The sequence below is a fragment of the Crotalus tigris genome, unplaced genomic scaffold, assembly GCF_016545835.1.
Source record: "Crotalus tigris isolate CLP2741 ecotype Arizona unplaced genomic scaffold, ASM1654583v1 scf7180000017622.5263843, whole genome shotgun sequence".
Classification (NCBI taxonomy): domain Eukaryota; kingdom Metazoa; phylum Chordata; class Lepidosauria; order Squamata; family Viperidae; genus Crotalus; species Crotalus tigris.
This window is the reverse complement of record NW_024096517.1, coordinates 4,880,869-4,906,748: the sequence shown is the minus strand read 5'-3', so window position 1 is coordinate 4,906,748 and position 25,880 is coordinate 4,880,869. Positions and strand designations below refer to the sequence as shown.

The window sequence follows — 25,880 nt, the reverse complement described above, 5'->3', positions numbered from 1 at the left end:
CTTCAGCTCTGACTGGTTGGTGGGGAGTGGAAGTATTTATACTCCTTGCAGACAGCTGGTCATTTGCATCCTTTTAGAGAGTCATTGAGGCCACCTGGAGGTTTATCTGTGTCCTTGGGGTCACTTGAGTAGTGCAGTTGAGTGTGGAGCCTTCTTGGAACTGCTGAATGGACCATGTTGTAGACTGGAGATAGATGAGGTCATATCCCTCCCCCTCTGTTGAGGGGAGGGCTGTTCAGTTTTGACATATATGGCCTCTTTGACCCCTCTTTCAAACCAGCAGTCCTCTCTATCCAAAATGTGGACTACCTGTACAATACTGACATGGGGAACAAGTATTAAACAATGTTGGGGTTGTAGATCATATATCATGCTAAGCCAAGGTTTATTTTTTTAAAAAAATTGTCAGACTGAATGACAATGGCCTTCTTTAAGGCATAATTTTACAAGCCAAATGGCTTAGTTCATATGTTGTGCTAAATCAAAAGCCAGCAAGCCACCTTCTGATTTAACACAAGGTGTGAATCCACTAGTGTTGTTTAAAACTTCTGTAGCAGTTGCTGCACCACAAGAGAAAGCTTAGTCACTACTGATTTATTTAAAACTCACAAAAATTAAATAGGAAGCCAGAAATACAACTTTCCTTCCCTTAAGCTCTCAACGGTGATTATTTTCTCAGTATTGGCAAGATTATTATGATCAAGCAACATAGCATTCACACACCAATAATGAGTTCCTGATAGATGCTTGAATAATCTAAAATGATCCTAGGCCAATGTAATTCTTCATGCACTGCAGAAGAATGGCTTCGGGAGAGCCTCAAAGTGGAATACAAATAGAGATGGAAAAATCAACAAAACCTAGCCTGGATTGTTGATGATCTAAAGCAGGAGTGTCAAACTCAATTTCATTGAGGGCCTCATCAGCATTGCGGTTGCCCTTGGGGGGCCGGATGGGTGTGGCCAGGGTGGGTGTGGCCTACTGGGTGTGGCCTACTGGGTGGGCATGGCCAGCTCTACATCGTTCGCATCAAGGGGGCCTGTGGGGGCCTGGGCAGGAGTGGGACAGATCTGAGGGTCTCTGGCGAAGGGGGTGGGACCAGGGCAAGCGCCAAAGCATGGTCCATTTCTTCATTCCTCACAAAGGGGGACACCTCCCCAGCACGCACCCAGGGGACGGGGGCAGTGCAGCAGGGGCTGGTTCCTCGCTGTTTCCAGACGGCCTTGTGGAGCTAAGACTGAATGCGTTTCAGCATAGATGGCCACCACAAAATTGTACATTGGCTCCCGGACGGCCTGGGCCAGGGCCAAGGCAGCGGGGGCCATTCCCTCACTGTTTCCAGGATGGCTTCGCGGGCCACATGAAACCACTTTGTGGACCGCATCCGGCCCCCGGGCCTTGCGTTTGACATGTCTGGTCTAAAGACAGATCTTCAGAATTCCTGAAAAAGAAAAGTCCCAAGAAGTTCCATGAAAGACGAAGGATGCTTGGCTAACAGAAAAATGAGGAAAGAATATATAACGGCAGCCCGTCTAAATGCTGATTAGGGCTGGCTCTGAGTGTTTGTTCTCCTGCTGAGCCTTTCAAGCAATTACAGATAGTCCTCAGTTTACAACAGTTCATTTTAATAACTTTTCAAAATTACAACAGCACGGATAAAAGAGACTTACGACCAATTCTCACACTTACAACCATTGCAACATCCCACAGTCACGTGATCAAAATTCAGATGCTTGGCAACTGGCTCATATTTATGATGGTTGCAGAGTCCCTGGGATCACGTGATCCCCTTTTGCGACCTGACAAGCAAAATCAGTGGGGAACAACTGGGTTACCAACTTAACAATTGCTTACCAATTGCAGTGATTCATTTAATAGCTATGGTAAGAAAGATCATAAAATGGAGCCAAATTCACTTAACAAATGTCTTGCTTCGCAGCAGAAATATTGGCCTCCATTGTGGTCGTAAGTCGAGGACCACCTGTAAAGACAATGATCGTGGAAAGTCGGTCTTTGTCTGGCAAGGTTTCCAGAGTGGACTTTGAAGACATACTAAGAAGCTTTTTGCTTCCTTCCCCCCAAGTCTTTCCAAACTCAGCCCCTTGGACTCGTTAGCGCAGTGATGGCGAACCTTTTAGAGACCAAGTGCCCAAACTGCAACCCAAAACCCACTTATGTATCGTCGGGTGCCGGGTGGGCGTGGCCCATTGGGTGGGTGTGCCCATTGGGTGAGCCTGGCTGTGATGGTAACGGCAGACTGGGTGGACTAAAAAGTTCAATCAATCAATTCCAACTTTGCGAGATCTTTTTTTCCCGCGAGAAGTTGAAATTGATTGATTGATTGAACCTTTTTTTTTTTTTGGCACACAGCGGCGGAGGCCTAAAGCGAAAAGGTTTTATAAAACCCAGCTGAAGGCCCAGGACTGGGGCAACGGCGCGCATGCCCACAGAGAGGGTTCTGCATGCCACCTGTGGCACGCGTGCCATAGGTTCGCCACCACAGCGTTCGTGCTTCTGGAAATGTTCCATGCATGCTAATAGAAAAAAATACTCTGTTTCATTTGTATGTTTTAACTGTTTGCTTAACGGCTCTTTCAAAACGTTGTTTAAACATTGCATTTCATAGGAATGTGGAATGTTTATTCATGCAAACAAAAGAGCTTTTCCTTGGATTGTAAACTTAAAGGATCCTCCATATTGGAAAGTAAAGGGGTGAATTTCTTTTACTGTCCCCCCCCCCTTTTTTTTAAGAAAAAAAAATGTTTAGAATGCCTCTAAGTTTCAAGACAGAGAAATGTGGCCCTCTGTGTTACTGGAGCTTTATTTGCAAATAGTGTTATTACTTGCAATAACTTAATAAATTCCGGACTTTTCCATAGCTCAAATAAATGATGTTTTATCTTTAATTAAACACCTTGAAGAAACTGCAGCAATATTATTCTCCAAGATGCAAGCTCCCCCCGCCAAACTCCCCATTTCAATTTCTCCCCTACCCCCCAAATTAACAGATCCTATTACAACAGCAAGGATTCATTTTGTAATTATTCTGAAGCTGCTGCTAAAAAATCCTCCAGTGAAACAAGAGAGATCCTTCAGTAGAGAAGATAATTAAAAGCAATAATTTAGTTTGTTAGAGGATATAAAAATTAGAACAGTACATCACTGTCTGTATTTTTAAAAAGTAATGCTAGAGCAATGGATTGTTTATCACAATATTGCCCTATTTAAAAATTAAAATAAACAAATATTACCTTTTTTTCTTAAAGAGAAAGGAGCAAAATGCTTAACAGGAACTACACAACTCTTGCCAAGAGTGATATACGAGACCTATATTACAGCTGGGCATATGGTGAAAAGTATTTAAAAGAAAACCAGGCTTCATATTTCATCTAAAATAAAGCTGTGGCTGCTTTAAGGGCTTGCTTAGCCGACATTAACTCAAGTGTTAAAACAGCCACAAAGCTGTTTTTTGGCTAAAAGGAAGAGCTGCTTTAATAAATAGAGGAATTCCGATCATGTCTTTTTTGCATAACACAGATGCACACATCTGCACTCATACTGATGACCACCAGGTGGAAGCAAAGACATACAAAAATCTAATCCTGTATTTCTTCCCTGGTGGTCATCTGGATTTTTGCAATCCAATCTGTCAATTCTGCACACTCACTTTGTAACGTAAAGTCAATCCTAGAGAATCCCTCATTCACGATATTAACATAAAGAAAGTATTTATCTCCAGCAGCTGCTTAAAGGGCGAGCAGGCAGTGATCACGGCACAGGTGGCTAGATTCTGCGCAGCAGCATTAGGGATTCACCAGAAACATAAATAAACATTTTAGATCTTTTTAATAAACTTTTATAATTAATTTTATTACATGTTTTTAATCCAGCATTAGACTATAGATGTATTTTTATTGTCAGGTCGGTATGATTCAGTATGATGACATCATGAATTGTAATATATTGCTATGTCTGCTTGTGTTTGGTTCTGTTTGGTTTTGTTTCATTTGAATGTTTAATTTATCTATTGGCCTTTGGCTGTAATGATAAATTGATTGATTGATTGAGATATTAACATCAAAGCAGCCTTGGTTACAGAAAGCTAACCAAAGGCAGGAGGAAAATGACTTTTCAAAATTTCACAATAGGATTTTCTTTTCAGGTTGGCTGGCAATTAAAGAATCTGGTCAATGCGTTGCGTGAAGACCCAAACGGAGTGATCTTAACATTGAAGAAGCGACCTCAGAATACTCTTGTTTCTGCTCCAGCACTTCTCAAGAACGTCAGATGGAAACCCCTTGCTCTCCAGGTAAGATGACCTTGGACAGAGTCTTTGTTTAATGAACTCTGAAAAATGCATCACTGGCTCTTGTTTGTCTGGGGGGGGGGGGTGTCAGCAATCCTCATTAACAATGGCATATAAAGATTTAGATCTGACTGGGGTTAATGGTAGGGGGGAGGATTTGCTGTGAGCTTGTTCTATTATTTTCTTTGATTGTTTTTGTGATTTGTATTAGTTTTATATTTTTGATATGGTCAAATGACTAAATCTACGGAAATTCTAAGTCATCCAGGTCACGTTTGCCCCAAAGGTGCTTTTTTCAAAAGGCAACTGGAGTTTCTTGCTTTTGAAGATGTCTTACTTTTCATCCAAGAAGCTTCTTCAGCTAGAGTAGAGTAGAGTAGAGTAGAGTAGAGTAGAGTACAATGCAATGGAATGTGATGCAATGCAATGCAATGCAATACAATACAATACAATACAATACAATACAATACAATACAATGCAATGCAATGCAATGCAATGCAATGCAATGCAGTGCAGTGCAGTGCAGTGCAATGCAATTAAGTTCAACGCAATGCAATGCAATGCAATGCAACGCAACACATTTAGTCATCTCAAAGGTGCTTTTTCAAAAGACAACTGAACTTTCTTGCTTTTGAAGATGTTTTACTTCTCATCCAAGAAGCTTCCTTCCATTCTGGGGGTCAGTGAGGGGTCTATAGAACTAAAGAAGCAAAACATTTTCAAGGAAAAACAAGTAAAGTCCAGTTGTCTTTTGGAAAAGCACCTTTGGGACAACCATGACCTGGATGACTGAGAATCTCCATAGACAAAGATAGAGCGAATACTCCAGTTTGTGCTTCATGCCTGGACCACCTCACTGGGCTAACAGCCAGAGAGTTTCCCAGATATCCACAGAGACCCAGTAAATACGTTTGGCACGTTTGTTCTTCAAAGTTTTGATGCGTCATAACGTATCTTCCACATTTCCACAACTTGCTGATCTGAGCACAACCTCTTCTCCTTTATGAACTCCTATGTTGCGACGTGCAATTGAAGGGATTACTAACACACTCCTACATTTTACTCAAAAGTTAAGTTCCCTTGGGTGCAGATGGGTATAGGTCTTGAGCCCCAAATGGCTACAACGTGATTTGAAGGTGGAAGACCCTTCCCCCCATCCTGAATGGCTGGTTCTATCAGGCAACAGCAATGACCTAGAAATTGAGTGCAGTGCGTTTTCTGTTAATCGTCCCTCCGATTAAAAATCTAATGACCTTCTTTTCATATCTTTTTTATTTTATTATTACTGGGATTGCAAATGGAGGAAGAATACAATTACAAGCCCTGCATTTTCCACCAGCTGCCCTTAGCCAACTGCGCCTCATTCAAGTCTCTCTCTTTTTCTCTCACGAGCAAAATCAATACTATCAAATCATATTATTCTTCATTTCCATCATATCACAGCTGCTTCTCTCCCCCCCCCCCTTTCCTTCTAGCTATTCTTTTCAGAAGAAATTTTAAATCCCTCTTGGATTTCTCAACCTGCTTATTTTTCAGGTTTGGAGGCCAAAAGATTATGAGTTTAAAGACAAATATTATTTATTTGTCAGTATAAAAAAAAACAATCAAAGCTATCATGAATTGCGGTTGAGTGTTGTCCCTGTTAGATTGCCACGGCATTCAAAAGGATTTAAAAAAGCAAACTCCCAGCAGTTTGATAAAGACAGAATTGTCACTTGAGAGCAGCTTTTCCCAACTTACTAGGAACATCAAATACAGAACTCTGATCCAAGCTGGGTTTTATGTTTTTCTTTTGTTAGTCAACCATGACTTTAGAGAAAGATCACTTAATATTTGCCACCCTTTGCACAATGCTGTAAATAATACTAGCTTTCAGGTATGCACCGTGCAAGGTTCAACATTGCCTCCAAAAGTTGTAGTCTAGTGAAAAGAAGGACTAGGGGTGACATGATAGCAATGTTCCAATATCTCATCTCACAAAGATGAGGGAGTCAACCTATTCTTCAGAGCACCAGAAGGCAAGGCAACAAACAATGGATGGAAACTAATCAAGGAGAGAACCAACCTAGAACTAAGGAGAAATGTCCTAACAGTCATAGCAATCAACCGATGGAGTAGCTTGCCTTCAGAAGTTGTGGGTGCTCCATCACTGGGGGCTTTTAAGAAGAGATTGGACAACCGTTTGTCTGGAATGGTATTGGGTGTCCTGCTTGAATGGGGGGTTGGACTAGAAGACCCCCAAAGTCTCTTCCAATTCTGTTATTCTGTTAAGTTGTTGATACTCCATCTCTGGATATTTTTAAGAAGAGATTGAATAACCATGTATGGTGTAGGGTCTCTTGCTTCAGCAGAAGATTGCACTAGAAGACCTCTAAGGTCCCTCCTAACCCTGTTATTCTGGTTATACCACCCCCACCTCAAAATCTTTAGGTATAGCCCTTAGAGGCTTCAAACTGGCCACTTAACAGTCATTCTTTATGTCTAAGAAGGTTCTATAATTAGACATCTCTAAGAATAGAACGGTGAGATTCTGAAAAAGAAAGAGATTGACTTTTCAGTTAATTAAATGCGGAAAGTCATTATTACATTATTCAGTTGCATTTGGGGGCCATCATAGAAACTCTGTTCATTACATTAAACATTAGTCCGTTTTAAATATTAAATTAAATCAAATCAAATTTATCACGGCATAGACTACTTTGGCCTGGCTTCCCCTTCTTGCAGAAAACACAAACTCTTGCACAATCATTCAGAAGTCAAGTGAAGCCTTTCTCCTGAAAATAATGTCTAGTCTTCTTTTAGCAAGCATCCAAAGAACTGGGTGTCTTAGATGCAGTGAACTTGTAGCTCCAAATAGCAAGTCAGGAGAACAGGGGGGGGGGGTTTACCCAGGTTGCTGCTTCCTTCTGACTAATGGTTGGATCGGTCCTGGGAAAAAAATTGTAAAAGGCCATGAAGCAGCTGCTCTGAATGCTGAGTCAGAGAGAGGGCAGGAGATGTCATTCTCTACCCATTCTAAGCCTGAATGTGAAGTTCATGAATCAGTCAGTGTATCAGCCATAAGCAACCAGCCCCCCTCCCCCATAAATAGCTAAAGTAAGCGACTTGATTGTCTTCTACCTAAGTTACAAGCATCTCCCCAGATTGCTTGCCTACCTCTAGGAACAGCCAGGTAAGGCTTCATGAATTCTGGGAGAGGCCCTGTTTATGCCTTTGTGGCTGTGCAACAGTTCCAAGCTGGGCCCCCACTTGACCCCTCCTTCCAGCCTAGCTGGCAGTTTCCCAGCAGTCTGGTTAATCAAATGATCAGTGCAGTCTTGAGAGGGTTTGAGGTTGCCATTTAGGTACTTCTTCTTAAAACAAAACTGAGAAGGGCTCTCCTGTTCTGTGCTTAAGTATCCTGGGAAGATGGTTCAACTTTCCCGTTGCCAACAGATCCATTGCACCACCAGTGATTTTTGCAGCGAGTCTACTGCAGGCTGTTCTCTCTGCTGACTGATGGATTGTGATGACAACAGAACAGTGATTGTTGGATGAGTGGGAGAGAATATATTTAGATTTCTCAGAGTGAGAAATATTTTCCCCTTGCATGAACTGGCTTGTCACTCATCATCCATTCTTGCGTTTCGAGAACGCACCTGACTGGGCATGTGGGATTGATTTAAGGACTACCTGAGCAGTCGCCAGTGAATAAATGCTGTTTTATACACTTGAAAATAGAAGGATGTAAATCTCTTGGACTTCTATGTGTGCATTTGGGAAGGGGGGATCTGATGCAGTTGCCCATTTGCATCCCACATGCTAGCAACCCAAGAGAAGAGGGCCTATGGAGAGTTTCAGGTGAAAAAGGACTTTCCCACCCTTTCGAGAATCAATGCCTTGTTGAAATGTCTTTAGCACATTCCAGTTTCAAAGTACAGTTGGGGACATCTACTCAAAGACCTTGTGGTGATCAGATGAGATCAACTAAGCACTGTCTTGGAGTCAGCTTTGCTCCTTCGTTCCATGGGAGGTTTCACACGGCCATCTATGATACAAGACACCATTCCAGCATCTCTTGACAGATTTTGCCCTTCTGGAGCTTGTTTAAATAAATCTCTTTCCTTGTCATTTCCATCCTTTGCTTCTGGTCTTGACCTTTTCAATATCTCCACTCTATCTTCTCAATGGCCATTTTCATTTAAAACTAGTGATGTTTTAATTATGAGCCACAGCCCTACATGGGTGAGCTGGAGACTCTGTAAAATAAAGCCTTGGTGAAAGTTTATCCTTCTTAAGTCTTTCTTAGGATTTCCCACTGATTCGTTGGCTGGTCTTAATGTTCCCATAACAGCAAAGAGTCATTACCCTCTGACAGCAAAGTTGTTTTTCTGTGCTGATGTCATCAGATTTTAATTAGAAAAAAAAATAACCTTTATCTTAAGGTTGCAGCTCTCACCTCTGGTGGGGCCAGCCAAAGGTGAGTGAGCTGATTTCCTGCTGCAGGACCAAAATAGATTCTTGATTAAATGTCTTTTCATAGAAGTTTAGTAATGTTTTGGTTCCAAAATAAGTTCTGGGTTGTTGTTTTTTTCACTCTTATCACTTTATTGCTTATTGCTGAGCAGACTTCACACAGAAATACTCCTAAAGAATTATTCCACTGTGTTATGAATATTTATGGAAAGGGGAATTGGCTATTTCATGGACAATTAGTGCCTAACTTTGATTTTGGGTAAGCAGAAAAGCAACATATTCCATATTCAAAACTTATACTTGAATATATGGTGTGGCAGGAATACATTTCCAAATTAAGCCCTGTTGGCTACATATACATAAAGGCATATTCATTAGGGTTTTTTTTAAATACTCAGTATTAAAACCTATCCACACATCCCTAAAATAATTAAAGGCAGTTACTTTGGCCCTCTTTAACTCTTGTTTCATGGGAGAGAACTAAAAAGGCAAAGACTGAGCAGTCACAAAATGTCCAGGAAAATAACAGAATAACTATCACAATAAAGAGATGGAGCTTTATATACTCAACACAATCAATTTGATGTTTATTGCCTTCATAATTTCACAAGTAGAAATGGTATAAATACAGTATACCATTTCAGAAAAATGGTTGTCCAATCTCCAATGGTTGTCCAATGTTGGAGCATTCACAGCTTCTGGAGGCAAGTTGTTCCACTGATTAATTGTTTTAACCGTCAGGAAATTTGTTCTTAGTTCTTGTTCTTGCTTCTCTCCTTGATTAGTTTCCATCCATTGTTTCTTGTCTGGCCTTCTGTTGCCTTGGAGAATAGGTTGATCCTCTCTTCTTTCTCACAGTCCCTCAAATATTGGAGCACCCCTAGTCCTTCTTTTCATTAAACTCGGCATACCCAATTCCAGCAACCGTTCCTTATATGCTTTAGCCTCCAGTCCCCTGATCATCTTTGTTGCTCTTCTCAGCACTCTTTCCAGAGTTTCAACATCTGTTTTGTATTGTGACCAAAGCTGGATGCAGTATTCCAAGTGTGGTCTTACCAAGGCATTGTGAAGTGGTATTAACACTTCACATGATCTTGATTCTGGAAGAATACAAAATCTTGTATTCTGGCTTCTGTTTGTTCAGGCAAATTCCTTACTACAGACATAGACGCCCTGTGGAAATTTTCCATCATCCATATTACAATTGACCCTGGAAGCCACAGGGCACAAGAGACTGCGTTTTTCCTGCTCATTTCTGCTATTAATTACATTGCAAAAAGAATAAGAAGAGCAGTTAGGGTGGTGGATCTGAAGGAATTGTGACGCTGCAACTTAGAAAAGTTAGAAATGTTTAACAGACTAAGTAATTTCTGAGACACTTTAATAATAATTCTTATGAATAGCGATTGCAGTACATCCAATCTACATTCTATTCCCAAAGTGCCGTTGCTTCTAAATATCTTAAAGGAAGATCTGTTTGATTTCTTTAAAAAGTCCCTTTCAAAATTAATGCATGGTGTTTATGCATCCCTGCCTAAGCTTTAATGGGACCAATCGCCTTTAGGCACCGAATTCTAATATCCGATTATTGTATGAATGTCTATAAACTGGAGATGACTTCTACTAATGGTTCATCTTGAGTCACTGTGTGTTAGAGCCACAAGCCAACTGCTGCTTTCCAGGATTAAGTCTCTGCCCGTAGATGTGTATGGGTGTGCATGTTGCATAAATAATTATTCTCTGGAGGAAAAAAATAATAATTGGCTTCTATTACACCAGTCTCTTCTAAATAACTAAGGGCTTCCAGTTAATAGATAGTCAGATGAAATATCTGTTGGAGAGACATTTTTGCTATTATCAGTCCAGAAGGTGAGAATTTTCAACACGTCAATCCTGCCCTTTGGGAAGATGCATCAAATCTGTTGCAGTGAAACAACGTGGGAGAGTTCATTTGGCGTTTTCTCTTTTTCTCTCTTTCTCCTCCTACCGCCACCCCCACCCTACCCCCTTTCCAGCCTGTGATCCCAACCAGCCCAACCAGCAGCTTTACCACACCAACCAGCACAATGGGCATGAACTCCAAAATGGACAACTCAACTCTGCAAGATGTTTTCATCTTCTCCCCCGTCTCAGGACTCTACGGCCCCAGGTATGTCTTGCCTGTGACTGATGACCTTGGCTGTTTAGAATGATAACTCCATCCTTGACAACAGAATGAATGGGCTGCCCTTAGAGTTGCTGTGCGCAGTAGGACTGAAACAATAGCCAGTCAGGTGTGAGAGTTAGTGACCGTTAGTGCACTCCAAACATAAGAATGTAAGGATAGCTTTGATGAGTCAGGCTATAGTCTCCTGATAGTCTAGTACAAACATGTCAAACTCGTGACATCACATGACGTCACGCAACGTATGGGAGCTTTTTCCCCATTGCCGGCAATGGGGTGGGCGCGGTTTCCTCGTGATGTGTCCGGCGTGTGGGCCGGCAGTTTGACACCCCTGATCTAGTATTTTGTTCCTTCCACTGCCAACTAGAAGCCTCTGAGATGTTCACGAACAAGAGGTAGAAATGTAGATGTCTCCCATCTTGGCTCTCCTCCAGAGATCTAGACTAGTGTTTCTCAATCTTAGTTACTTGAAGATGTGTGGAAAACCACATTATGGCTTAAATGTCAATGGAGATTTTCATCCTCCAGGTCATGGTTGTCCCAAAGGTGTTTTTTCCAAAAGGCAACTGGACGTTCTTGGTTTCCTTTTTTGAAAACATTGCACTTCTCATCCAGGAAGCTTCTTCAGAACTGTTTCTTGGAAAAAGCACCTTTGGGACAGCCAGTCAGGAATTGTAGTTCAACTGCGGGGACTCTAAGTTACCTTTCCTGGACCTGTGACAAGTGCATCATCTTTATTTCTATCAAGGCTTGACAATTATCTCCTGCTTCTTTGGTACCCATCTTGCTGTTTCTCTCTTTTCTTCCTAGGGATGACATCGGCCTTGTATCATGTGATGAAATCAGCAAATACGGGATTGGGAAGTCTGGGATGAAAGGTTCGGAATCTCCAAGCTACTTCTTGGAACAAGAAAGTGGAAAGTATTACACGTTAGTTGAAGGCGAGGATCATCCCATGAGTTCTGAATACGAAAGAGGTAGAGTGACAGGGGTGCGGAGAAGAGAAAAGACACCTACGCATGGTATGCTTGCTGGATCGGGCCTTTCTGAATCTTTGTTTGTGTGTCATCTTTGTTCCATCTGGAAGTGTTTAGATAGGCTGGGTCTGCAACTCTTCCAGCCAACATAACTATTGATATGGTCACCTGGGAATTCTTGGACATTTCCCAGTATGTCTGCAGCACAGTAGGTGGACACTCTTAAAGTTTCAGACAGGCATCTTTCTTTGAGTTCCTTGAAAATGTTAGAACCTTCTAAACATCAAGGTATCATTCTCTTCCAGTCATTTCTGGGGAGAAGAGAGCTAACAAAAACCTGGCAAAGCTTTTTCTTTATCCAAGACCTTAAAACCAAAGGTTGACATATCTTCTCTTCATCCCTAAATATTGAGAAGTAGTAAGGTTGTCCGTTTGGGTCCATGGGTGTTTTGCAATGCATTGGTGAGGACTGCAAAACTTAGAAGTGGTTTTCTAGGATTCTTCCCAAGCTCTTAAATATAGTCCTGAAATGAAGGAAGTTTCAGGAAGACCAAAAATGGATGGTAGTATCCACATTCTGCTCTTAAAAACAAATTCACATGCCTAGATTCCTTCTTGTCTTAGTTTTGGGAAGTATGTCTTTTGTGCTAAGCAGCAGTGGGTGAGGTTAGAGGTTCTTACAAAATTACAAAAGGAAATATTTTAAATGTTAGAGATATTGCTCAGAAAACACGGTGTGCTTTCCTGGGAATTTTCCCAGTTCCTCTGGATTTCTACAAGGGCAGGGGTGGAGTGGACGAGTTGGAGCATGAAGATCCTGTATCATAACACACTAAGGAAATGAGAATTTGTTTGTGACAATGTGTCTGTTTGAGCTTAGCTATCCTCCTGTTTATTTATTGGATTTATCCCTGCTGCAGAGGTTTACCTGAGGTTTACCATTTCCATCAGTACAAAGAATAAAATGTCCACAATAAAAACAAATCAAATAAGATAATCAAATAACAAATCTGAGCAGGCACAGCGCTATAACCAGCAGCATTCATAATTCAACGTCTGTCTGACAAAACTTCGTTTTTATGGTTTAGAGAATACCCCGAGTGCAGAGCATCTGGGTGGAGGTTATTGCAAAGTGCCCAGGGGCACCATGAAAAAATAGCAATAGCACTTAGACTTATATACCGCTTCACAGTGCTTTACAGCCCTTTCTAAGCAGTTTACAGAGTCAGCATATTGGCCCCAACAATCTGGGTCCTCATTTTACCGACCTCAGAAGGATGGAAGGCCGAGTCAACCTTGAACCAGTCAGGATCAAACTGCTGAACTGCTGGCAGTCAGCAGTCAGCAAAATTAGCCTGTAGTACTTCATTCTAACGACTGCACCACCCTGCCCTGGGAGCCTCACCCGACACACTTTGCACAACTGGGGGGACCAGTGGGAAGCTCTCCTGTCATGTATGTAATGGACTGGTTGAGACCTGGTGAAAAAGACAGTCCTGTAAGTACTGCCAGGTCCTTTAGGTCTTGAAAGGTTAAAAGCAATACTTTGAATGGTACTCAGATGCAAATAAGGAATCAGGCCAGGGCTAGAAGTGTTGATATTCATGTCAATGTTGCAGCCAGGAGCCAGATGTGCACAGCCAGCACTCATTTTGAATCAACTGAAGCTTCAGGGCGCTCTTCAAAGGCAGCTCCATGGAGAGAGCATTGCATTAGTACAAATGGATGATGATCAGAGCATGAGTTATAATTACAAGGTCCTTGTGGGTCTGAGTAGGACAGCAACTGATACATCAACAAAGCTGAGCAAAAGCCTTCCTGGCCACAGCCTTTCACTCTGTTTTTATCTGTTGCCATGAGACTGGGAGTGTCCCCAAGAGACAGATGTGCTGTTACAGAGACAGCACTAAGCTATCAAGAGATCACAAGAGAAACATTGGAGTTGTGTGGTCAACAAACAGATAAGATAAGATAACCTTTATTGTCATTTTTATACTGTGGGCACAATGGCACACATCAAAAATGAAATTTAGTTGCCCGCTCTCAAAGTGAAACACATACATGACACACAACTAAACATACGATGAACAACATATGTATAGACCCACATCCCTACATATACATAACAAATAAAGATTAAATACTGTCCATCTTGAATATATAATGAAAGGAGGAAGCTTGAGAGTTCGCAAGGTTAATGCTGTATGGAATGAAACTCTGGCTGAATCTGGATGTTCTGCTTCGGATACCACGAAGCCTCCTCCCAGAAGGTAACAAGGAAAACAGGTTGTGAAGAGGATGTGTCGTGTCCCAGATGATCTTACGGACCCTGCTCAACCAGCGCTTCTGTGCTGGATGGGAGGGAGGGAGCTGCCAATGATCTTTTCGGCCATTCTCACCACTCTCTGCACCGCCTTCCTGTCTGAAGCAGGGATGCCTCCAAACCAGACTGTGATGCTGTATGACAGGATGCTCTCGATTGTCCCCCTGTAGAAAGTGGTCAGGACAGGGGAAGGAAGATGTGCTTTTCTCATGCGGCGCAGAAAATGCAGGCACTGCTGTGACCGCTTCACCAGTTTCTCATTGTTGAGCAACCAAGTCAGCCTACTCGTTAGCTGCACACCCAGGAATTTGATACTGGTAACCATCTCCACAGGTGAATCGAGAAGAATTGGGTTCCGTTTCAACCTCTTTTGCTTATCCAGACACTCACTTCATCCAGTGGATTAAGACACTGATGGTCTTTCCAGAGGCAGCCCTGGACAGTTGGATATTGTCAGCATATAGATTACAATCCTCAGTGGTTCCATATGAGGGTCTATGGAGATTCTCAATCATCCAGGTCATAGTTGTCCCAAAGGTGCTTTTCCAAAAAACCTTTCACTTCTCATCTAAGAAGTTTCTTCAGATCTGAACTGGAGAACTGAAGAAGCTTCTTAAATGAGAAGCAAAACATTTTCAAGGGAAAAAAAACAAGAAAGTCCAGTTGCCTTTTGGAAAGTTCCACATGGATGCTAGAAAGGGGAAGGACCAGATCTCCACAAGGAAGAAAAGGTTTGTCTGATCATTTCCCAAATTTTCCAGTCTAATCTACAACTCTATGTTTTTTCTGGCCATCCCAGATCCAACTATTAGCAAGTTATTACTTCACTTTTGAAGTCAGAGAACTTGCTCTGAGCTTTTGCAGGAAGAACAGGATCCAGATGTAACACAGAGGTTTAAAAAAAGTAATAAGGATGTGGAAGTGTATCTCCATGTCTTTGGGGAAAACATCTGCACCTTCTCCTTTAGCAGATGTTAAAGAAAGCTTATAAATAGGTCAAGTCCAAGGTGCTTTTGAAAATATATAGTTGGATGCAAAGGAAATGTGCAATAACTTTACAATGCAGCTAATAGTCAACCATTCCATTGATAAAGGCAGCAAAAGAGACTCTTGGGACATTATTTTACCAAGAGTATAACTTTATTGATAATTCCATATAGGCACAGAAGTAGCAAAGCCAGTTCTAAAAACCAGCATAGGTAAAATCTCCTTTTTCTCTTGGACCTCCCCACAGTTCATTGTCCATCCATCAATTGCATTCATGTTGTTTTGGGAACCATCTGAGCACTTCACAGTTTGACCTTGGAGTGTTAGGACTGTCCCAGGCTACATTAGCTCACTTGCATTACTCAGTTCCCTCCCAAGCTTCCCTTGCATTCCAATACTTTATCTCCCCCCCCCCTCCAGTTTCTGTTGTCTATTTGCAAGCAGATGTGTGTAGTGAGACAGCCATGACACTAATTCTGCTCGGAGTCAAAGCTGGAGAACAAAAACTGCACGTAGCATTGGATATTAATTGACAATCATTGAGAATAATTCTTGAGACTTCTTTTTAAAAGACAAGCCTGGCCTAAAATGTGTATGTAGTTTGGCACCCAGTTCTCCAGTTTGTGAGTTTTACTCGATGTACTTTTGTTTGTGAGTTTTACTCGATGTACTTGGCAAACCGTGTCACAAAATTCAGGGAATTGTTTTCTACTTGGGTATTAGCTGAGTAATATAAACGTGGATTGGTTCACACTCCAGTTGCAAACAGAATAACTTTATCAACACCTCTCTCGCCCTGCTGACTGTACGTGAAAACGGCTGAAACTCAATTCATTAAATGTCCTAGATTTTGGTGAAACGCATAACTTGCGGTTTTAAAAAAGAGACCTTTAGTTAATTTCCTAATCTAACACCCTCTAGATTTTGTGTCGGCTCAAATGCTGCACCGGTGAAGGTTCCATGTCAGCTGTAGATAAGTTGTAAGGATTCACTGTCATCTACAGGCATCTCATTACCTGCATATGTAATTTCTTCTATGATCAAAGAGAAAAGAGAACAGATCACAGTAACGCCTCCTTTTACCTACAAACTCATAATTAATGCCCAGACAAGCAAGAGAAGGCATTGCATCAGCATAACAACAATCAGATAATGAGGTGTCAATCACATAAAAACAATGCTCAACAGTGTGGACTATCCAATTATATACGAGTTTGATAAGATGGCAATTATACATTCCCTACAACTGATCAAATCTTACGCCTTCAAAAGAATAGCAATGAAGGTGCTACCTAGCCAGGTAATGAAGCATCTGTCAATCAGACATTCCAAGCACAGAGAACACTGCACCTTAAGACTCAAATGCAGAATCTGAGCATACATATTATCTATCGCCATAGTTTCAGAGCTTTCTCAGAAAGAAAGGATGGGAAAAGTGAATTTTTCCCCCCCCAAAAAACTTCTTCCGAAATGGTCCAGTATGTTTTGCATTGTTCTAAAACAAGGGTGTCCAACTTTAAGACTTGTGGACTTCAACTCCCAGAATTCTGGCTGGGGAATACTGGGAGTGGAAGTCCACAAGTCGTAAAGTTGTCCAGTTGGACATCCCTGTTCTAAAGAAAGGTCATCCATCTTTTGGGGGGGGGGGTTGTTTCTATCTTGTGAATGGAATCAGAAATGCAGTCTGAGATTACTTGCCGTGCATTGGCCAAGTAATTTCCACACACGAGACTTTCTCGCTTTCGAAGAAAAATGAAACATCTGCAGGGGAAAAAGGGAGGGGTGAAGAGAATCCTGATCATGGACAGATAGTGCTTGACTTACAGTCAGTCAGTTCACAACCTCAGACATTCTCAAATCTACTTACAGTAGTGGCCAAAATTGTGGAAACCTTTTGGGAAAAGTGTGTTTTTGAGGTTTGATGGCTAATAACACCACTTTTTTCTGGAGTAGTACCATAAAATTATATATCAATGAAAAGATAATTTATTCAAGAAGGTAAGGCAACAAAGTTTGTTCAATTATTTGTATTTTATGAAAAGCGATAGCCAAATAACCGGAAAAAGAAAGTACATCTTGCTTAGGTTGATATCAGGTAGCTTTCCTTCATCTGATTGTAACCAATGAGCATGAGTGTTTAGAGAGCCAGTCTGGGGTCATCTTGTTTTGGCAATGAGCCAATCAGATCACAGTAGGATTCAGTGATTGATGTCCTGTATTGAAGCTGAGAGGAGGACATTTGTCAATGTGTTATGTGATCGCTATCAAGTTGGTTGGGTTTTTTGGTGTTCTTTCATTTAGTGAGCTTGTAAAACGTAATAAAATTAAAGTCATGGTGCAAAGAGTTGACTGGTTGCCCAGAAAGCGATGTAAAATAATATTATTAAGTGAACAAGGCTACAGTTATAAAGAAATTAGAAGAAAAATGGGTGGAAACTTAACCAAAGGTGGCATTTCTACTGTACACTTTTCCTAAAAGGTTTCCACAATTCTGGCCACTCCTGCACAGCCCAGTTTTGAACAGTTCCGACAACCATCCTCCCCCACAGTCCCACAACCACATAATTTCGGGCAGTTAGAAACCCACCCAATTCACAGCTGTTTGCCCATAGAGTTGGCTTGTCAGAAGATTGCACAAGGGGATCACATGACCCAGGGATACTGCAACCGTTATAAATATGAGTCAGTTGCCAAGTGTCTAAATTATGATCATGTGATCACGGGGAAGTTGCAACGGTCATAAGTATGAAAAACAGCCATAAGTCTTCTTTTTTCCCCAGTGCTGTTGTAACTTTGAATGGTCACTAAAAAGCCTGCTGTCAGTTGTGTGCCACCTCTGTGTTTCTAAAGCGGAGGACAAACCTTGTTGCACATTTAGCAATATAAAGCTTCCGGAATGCAGGTTTTATTTTGCCAAATTCCGCCCCTTCCCTGCTTTGTGAATATGTCACTGATTATTGCAAAGTTCATTTTAATAAAGCAGCCAGATAAATAAATTATAATTGCTCTCATCACACAGCATAAGTCTGCAATCAGAAACTGGGGGAAAAAATCAAAACAGTCTGAACTTTTCAGAATGCCTAATGACAGGCTGAATTCAGAGTGTCTTATTTAATAGGCAAAAGAATCAGTGAATATGTCACAAATCAATAAACTGTCACAATTTATCTCTTGCCATGACTGCAGCTTGAAATCTGTAGAGGGCTGTGTTGCCCTCTTCTTCTCCTGCCTCCCAACTTCCCCTATTACTATACACAATAATAGAGTTGGAAGGGAGCTTGGAGATCTTCTAGTCCAACCCCCTGCTCAGGCAGGAGACGCTATATCATTCTGGACAAATGATTGTCCAGTCTCTTCTTAAAAACTTTCAGTGATTTTGATTCTATGCCTCTGTTTTTGCAACCAAGGATTGTATTAGCTTGTTTGGCTGGCTCATGTTTAGGTGATCGTCCACTAGGACTGCAAGATCCCTCTCACAGTTACTGTTTTTGAGCCAGGTTTTACCTACTCTGTACTTGTACCTTTGGTTTTTCCTGCCTCGGTGTAAAAGCTTGCTTTTCTCCACATTAAATTTCATGTTGTTAGATAGGCCTAACCGGTCAGTCCTAGAAGAGATCAACCCCGACTGCTCTTTAGAAGGCCAGATCCTGAAGTTGAAACTCAAATACTTTGGCCACCTAATGAGAAGGAAGGACTCACTGGAGAAGGGCCTAATGCTGGGAAAGATGGAGGGCAATAGAAGAAGGGGACGACAGAGAATGAGGTGGCTGGATGGAGTCACTGAAGCAGTAGGCGTGAGCTTAAATGGACTCCAGAAGATGGTAGAGGACAGGAAGGCCTGGAGGAACGTTGTCCATGGGGTTGCGATGGGTCGGACACCAATTTGCAATTAACAACAATAACAAGAAGATAGGGCCCATTGTTCACCCTTTTTCTCTTTCTGCTCCACAATAATAACGTTCCTATGGGATAGATAGTCAAAATCTTGGAATGGAGTTTGAATGTCCAGAGTATCCAGAATCAGGAGTAATGGCACTTTTTCCAGCCTCACCACTAGGTCTAGTTGACTCTCAGGTTTCCCTGCTGTCTCATCTTGTCCTCAAGACCAAGCTAGGATAACATGTACCACGGCTGCCTTGTGTCCTAAGATGGAGATGTCCTGTTGTACACTTTGTCCATTACAGCACATTTTGAAAACTGCAAAGATTTATTAATTGCACTCAGCAGCTGTTGCTCCTCTTAATTTAACTTGTCTCCCATCTTTTTAATGCGCATAATCCTCCTTTTAATGGGTCTCAATGTGTTAATTGGTTCCTCTTTGTATTTTTCACAGGTGATCTGAGGCCAGTTTCTATGCCAACAGAATACAGCTGGATCGGAGATTCAAAAGAGCCAAACATGTACAAGAGAGGTAGTCGCGGTGAGTGTCTTTCTCGCCCCATACAGTCAAATAAAAGACCTTAAAAGGATCTTATTTTTTTTCAAACTAGCTCATCATTTCTGGTGAACCAAATAACCCAAGTTCATCGTGTCATTTGTTTTTTCCCTTGAGCATTTATTAGGATGCGGCTGTATCATTTCAAACCATCTCTTAGCTCCAAAGATGCCAGGGCTATCTCAATACTCTAGTCTTGATCCAATTCATTCAAGGTGGTAACTTGAGATGAAAGGCTATTTTCCCGATAACATTTGTAGCTCAGAGTTTAAATTAGGGGTCCTTGATGCTCTCTGGTTGTTTTCTTGCAGACGTTTCATGACCCAAACTAGGTAACGTCGGATGATGCTACCTAGTTTGAATAATGAAACATTTGCAAGAAAAAACCAAGCTCAGAGAACACCAAGGACCCCCCAGGCTGTTTTCCAGCAAGAGAAATAAAGGGATAACTGTATATTCCTGATTTGCATGTAATTGGTCTTATAGGCCTGCCAGCAAATTTCTGCAAATGAAAATCACATTTATTTTTCTTCACATTTATTTTCATAATATGTACATTCTGCATTGCTCCTTCCTCAATATGCACATTTTTGTAAGCAATTTCCTAAAGTATATGGGAAGGTAGATCCCACTGCTGTGTTTAGACATGCAGAGAATCTGATGAATATGTGGGTTCTAAAAGAAGTCTTCTTCCAGGGGAGACTGAAAAGGGGGGATTTGATGAATTCACTTAAAATGAGGACCCTAACATATTTCTCTGACATCCCTACCTCATAAACACTGATTAAGAAATGAGCCAAAGTAACTAATGAAAAATATCCAATAATCTGTCCTCTCCTGCATGTTGTTGCTTCTCTGTATACCATTTCTAATCCAGGGTCCTTGAACTTCTTCAGATGCTGTGTCCATCATCTTAAATTCATGGTAATCTTTAGTTGAGGTGAAGTTCAATAGTAGTTCATTGATGATATTATAACGTTTTGGAGACTCCCAGTGATAAGCAATCCATCTATCTATGCTGCTGTTATTTCTCCTAGAAAAGTTCTGAAGTCATATTTTGTAATCATTGTGCTCCACAAAAGTTGGAGTGTATAAAAAGGATTGAGTTGCTCAAAACATACAGTTCTAGATATGACACTCCCTTGAGCAAACTCTAGTGACTTGTCCACCCATTTTACCAAGGTTTCTTCATTCATATTTAAGCCCCCTCTTCACCTCTTACAATTCTTAAAATCTTTCCAGAAAATTGGCATTGGCTCTGCCTGCTTTTGAAATATGGCTTTCAATGTGCCCTCCAAAACATGTGTTGATCCTCAAGCCAACTGTAGTTGGGTTCCTATGCCAAAAAACATGACTGATTTGAACTATGTTGTGCTGGAGACAATCCATCTAACAGCATGAAGCCTGCTTGCTTTTGCACAGTTTGAGCTTCTGATCTCTTTGTAGACACTAGAAAAGAGGACTTACAAGTCCAGGGGGGAAGGAGGCATAAGGACAAAGATGGATCCCCTCTTTAGCTCTCATTTTCCCCTTTTTCTCCTTCCTTGCTCTGACAAAAGATTCTGAGAACTCACTCCTACGATACCTGAGTGATGACAAGATCTTAGTGATCCAAGAAGAACCACTGACCCAAAAAGATAACAAGCGGGATACAGGCCGGCGGTCCAGGAAGAAGGGCAAGAACGGTGGAAGTCCTAATTATCCTGTTAGCTCCTCCCTGATAACCTCATCTAATAATGTACGGCTTGAACCCGGACAGCAGGATGTCCTAAATTTCTCCTTAGCTGAGAGCAACACCGTCCCCCTCTATCACGTAAGCTCTTCGATGCTTTTCGTTAAAACTAAGAAAAACATTCCGTCTTCTTAATATTGACATTGAGTCACAGGGACTGCTTGGGTTTTCTTGGCAATTGGATGGAAGTGATTTGTATTGTCTTCTTCTGTGATTTTTTTTCAATTGTACTCTTGTGATATCTCAGTAGTCTCAGGTCCTATTCTACCTGTTTTTGTTTTGTTTTGTTTTGTTTCAAGATCACCTGGATACCGACAGCTTCTGAGATTAGGGAGGTAGAAAACATTGTTGTGATCATTATTATTACTAATACCATCACTGCTACTGTTTGACATACAGTTGGGTCCTTAGAACAATGGCGATGGTGGGGATGGTGATGATGATGGTGATGATGATGATGGTGATGATGGTGATGATGGCGATGATGGTGATGGTGATGATGCTAGTGATGGTGATGATGATGGTGATGATGGTGATGATGGCGATGATGGTGATGATCACCAGCATTGATGGTGATGATGGTGGTGATGGTGATGATGGTGATGGTGGTGATGATGAAGGTGATGATAATGGTGGTGGTGATGATGAAGGTGATGATGAGGGAGATGATGATGGTGGTGGTGGCAGTGATGATGGTGGTGATGATGATGGTGTTGGTGGTGATGATGATGATGTGCCCTCAAGTCATTTTCTTTACATTAGAGTAGGTGAGTTGCCAGTTAGAAAGTAAGAAGCCAAGCCATTGTGCAAAAAGAGAGCTCAGTCCTTAGAAAGGGAGGGAATGTTGGAAGAATTTCAGAAGAGACCCTCCTAGTTATGGCAGAGTGAAAGAAAGAGAGGGAAGAAGTATTTTCAGATTTGTAAGATTCTGACATGTAACCTTACAATGAAAGTAGTGTCAGCATTCATGGTTGGTGCTTCTTGTCTAGACTACCTCAAAGTGCTAATATGGGCAAGGAAAGTGAATCATGGGGTCATTAAGTGAATCATGCAGTCGTTAAGCATCACCTGTTTCCTCCATTGACTTTGTTGGTTGGAAGTCAGCATGGAAGATCACAAATCATGACCACAAGGTGCCATCATAAATGCAAGCTGGTTGCTAAGTGCCTGAATTGCAGTTGTGTGACCGCAGGGGTGGTGCAACTGTCATAACTTTGAGGATGGGTCATAAGTCCCTTTTTCTGAGGCCATCATAACTTCAAACCATTGTTAAACAAACGGTCATAAGTCAAGGGCTATCTGTAAATCAGTAATTGATACAGTTGAAGCAAAACTGTGGCTGTGAGTTGGTTGTTTACCTAGATCGGGGTAGGCAACCTTGGCTCTTTTATGACTCGTGGACTTCAACTCCCAGAATTCCTGAGCCAGCCATGCTGAGGGAAAAGGGAGAGATTTCCAAGCTGAGCCATGCTGGCTCAGGAATTCTGGGAGTTGAAGTCCACGCGTCATAAAAGAGCCAAGGTTGCCTACCCCTGGTCTAGATGGCAGTTACTAAGAGAAATATCATCTTAAAAAGCTCTCTCTATTCCAGCAGAATTTCTTTCTTTCTTTTTTCCTTTGGTTTTTGTTCACAGCGGGACCTGTTTGGAAATTACTGTTTTCATTACAGCTCCAGCAAGAAATATACTGCAGGTAGCCAAACCTGGATGATAACATAATGGGGAAATGCACCAAGGAAATAAAATTTAGCTGCTCATTTCTATGAGCAGCCATTGAGGGCATTTGAAAAATCAGGGCATTTCACTTATATGGCAAGAAAGTCTAAAATAGCAAGTTAGCTGGCACGCCACATATAATGTCTAAAATCCATTTTTACTGCAAATTCCGTGGAGCTAGTGTAGTTTGAAACTTGGTACAACCAATAAGCTGTAACCAGGTTAGATCTATGTGGATGCAGCTCTGGAGAGCGTTTCCTTGTTATAATGCACGCCGATGGAACAAGCAGATATATTTCCACAGGTTAATGAGTGAAAACATTTTCCAAGCCGCTCTTCTGCCATTTTTCATTTCTGTCGACTCTAATTTGAGTCTCTTGTGTTTCTCTAGTCTGCTTCCTCTCCACTTGATGAAAAGCTACGTCAATTTCCATTCCAGAGCTTCCCAAGATGTTACCTACAACTACACGCACAAAAATATAGAATTAAACATAATCCGAGCTGTATCTTCCCAACTGCCCTTTGTCCTACTACAGCTAGCCCTTGACTTACCACAGTTCATTTAGCGACTGCTGAGAGTTAAAACAGCTCTTAAAAAAGGGACTGGGGATCATTTTTCATACTTAACGACCGATGAAGCACCCCTATGGTCACGTGATCAAAATTCAGACACTTGGCAACTGACTCGCATGTATGACGATTGCACTGCTTTGAGGTCACCTTGTACCCTTTTGTGCCCTTCTGGCAAGCAATGTCCATGGGGAAGCCAGATGGTGCCAAAAAATGGCCTTTTCTTCTGGTTTTTCTGCAAAACCATGCCTATACTGTACGATTTGTTTACTTAAAAACTGCAGCCTTTGCTTAAGGACCATGGGTTCATTTAAGGTCTGTGGTGATTTATTTAAGGGCCACTGCAATAAAGTGTGTAGCCGTTTGTTTCAAAGCTACGACCATTAAAACATACCCACGGTCACAATGCTTGACAGCTGGTTCATATTTATGATGATTGCAGTCATGTGAACTTTCACCTTCAGAGGAGAGTAGCGATAGAATATCATAGTCTATAGAGCAGTCTCTCCACAGAAAGGCTGAAGGTCCAGACATAGGAAGATATGTAAAGGACTCCATGCAAAAGATGCCAGGCTTTGAACTACCACGCCACCAATGGACAATCCCAAATAGGATTTACACTTCACAAGGCATCTACCAATATTCATTGTATAAAGGGGGCATTGTATCCTCCTCTCAGTCTGACTGCAGGATGTGGGGTGGCGCAGTGGTTAGAATGCAGTATTGCAGGCTGACTTTGCTCGCTGCCAGGAGTTCGATCCTGACCGGCTCAAGACTCAGAGTTTCATCCTTTCAAGGTCAGTAAAATGAGGACCCAGATTGTTGGGGGCAATATACCGACTCTGTGAACTGCTTAGAGAGGGCTGTAAAGTGCTATAAAGCGGTATATAAGTCTAAGTGTTATTGCTATTATGGTAGGAGCCCTGGTGGTGCAGTGGGTAAAGTGCAGTTTTGCATGCAAACTCTGCCCGGAGTTCAATCCTGATGAGTTTGAAGTTGACTCAGCCTTCCATCCTTCTGAGGTCAGTAAAATGAGGATCCAGATGGTTGGGGACAATAAACTGACACTGTAAACCGCTTAGAGGGTACTGTAAAGCACTGTGAAGCGGTATATAAGTCTAAGTGCTATTGCTGTCGCTATTGCTATCCCACGTCAAACTGTAGATCACATTGTGACTGGCTGTAAACTGAAGGCACACACCAGTCCAGTATCTGATATTTTTTTCCATATAAACAATGTTGCACTTTAATGGTTAGTTGGCCTAGACAGCGTTATCTGAATATAGATCTTTTTAACATTCAAATTTTATTGTTTTTAAAAATCTAGGCGAAATGTTAATTATATATTACAAGTCCATGTACGATATGCCATAGGCTAAATAAATAAGCAAGCAGTGTCACTGCAGCAGAAGCTAATCCACAAGGCAAAAATCAAGTCAAGCAATCCTTTTTTTGTTGTTCTGAAAAAATGTAGGCACTTATTGACATTTTGGAGGAAGCATTCATGCAGACCACGAGCTGTTTTCTCTTTGATATAGAAAATCTTTTTAAAACCCAACCATCATGGAGTGCCACAAGGTTATTTCAAGAGCAGTGTGCTTATGGCAGGGACCTCAGCAGGCAGATTCAATCAATGAAATGTTATGTGCCCACATGAAATCCAATAGAGTGGCCATTAACTTGATTCCTGACCAAACCAACTGATTTAAGTCTCACTATGATATATCCGCCATATCTCCAGCTTGTTCGGCAAACAGTACCTTAAACAGGTCAGAGGGTGTTTATGAACACTGGTAGCTTGAGATTCATTTTAAAAGGTGCATGGAAGGTATTTTTCTCCTCTGAGGCTGAGTTCACACCCTAAGCCAGGGGTCTTCAAATTTGGCCCTTTTATGACTTGTGGACTTCAATTCCCAGAATTCCTCAGCCAGGAACGTGTGCCTAGCTGAGGAATTCTGGGAGCTGAAGTCCACAAGTCATAAAAGGGCCAAGTTTGAAGATTCCTGCCCTAAGCTGTGATCCTCAAGCTGTATGTTATGTGAACTCATCATCATGGCTTGGAAAACCTTAGTAAGACTACACTTGGAATACTGCATCCAGTTTTGATCACCGCATTATTAAAAAAAAAGTTGTTGAGACTCTGGAAAAAATGCAGAGAAGAACAACAAAGGAGCCTGGAGACTAAAACACATGAAGAATGGTTGCAAGGATTGGG

General features: G+C 41.6%; 1 protein-coding gene across 3 annotated transcripts in view; it reads left to right on the top strand.

Annotated features, from left to right (window-relative positions):
• LOC120302840 (connector enhancer of kinase suppressor of ras 2-like) overlaps nt 1-25,880 on the top strand; it is a 228,902-nt gene that overhangs the window by 141,551 nt on the left and 61,471 nt on the right. For 2 of the 3 annotated variants that reach the window (XM_039331843.1, XM_039331835.1), the window contains exons 9-13: nt 4,163-4,309; nt 10,778-10,911; nt 11,737-11,948; nt 19,547-19,633; nt 21,208-21,461. In XM_039331843.1, the coding sequence (XP_039187777.1) occupies nt 4,163-4,309; nt 10,778-10,911; nt 11,737-11,948; nt 19,547-19,633; nt 21,208-21,461 (834 nt within the window). The remainder of the gene's footprint in view (nt 1-4,162; nt 4,310-10,777; nt 10,912-11,736; nt 11,949-19,546; nt 19,634-21,207; nt 21,462-25,880) is intronic. The other variant, XM_039331852.1, reaches the window with a different exon arrangement.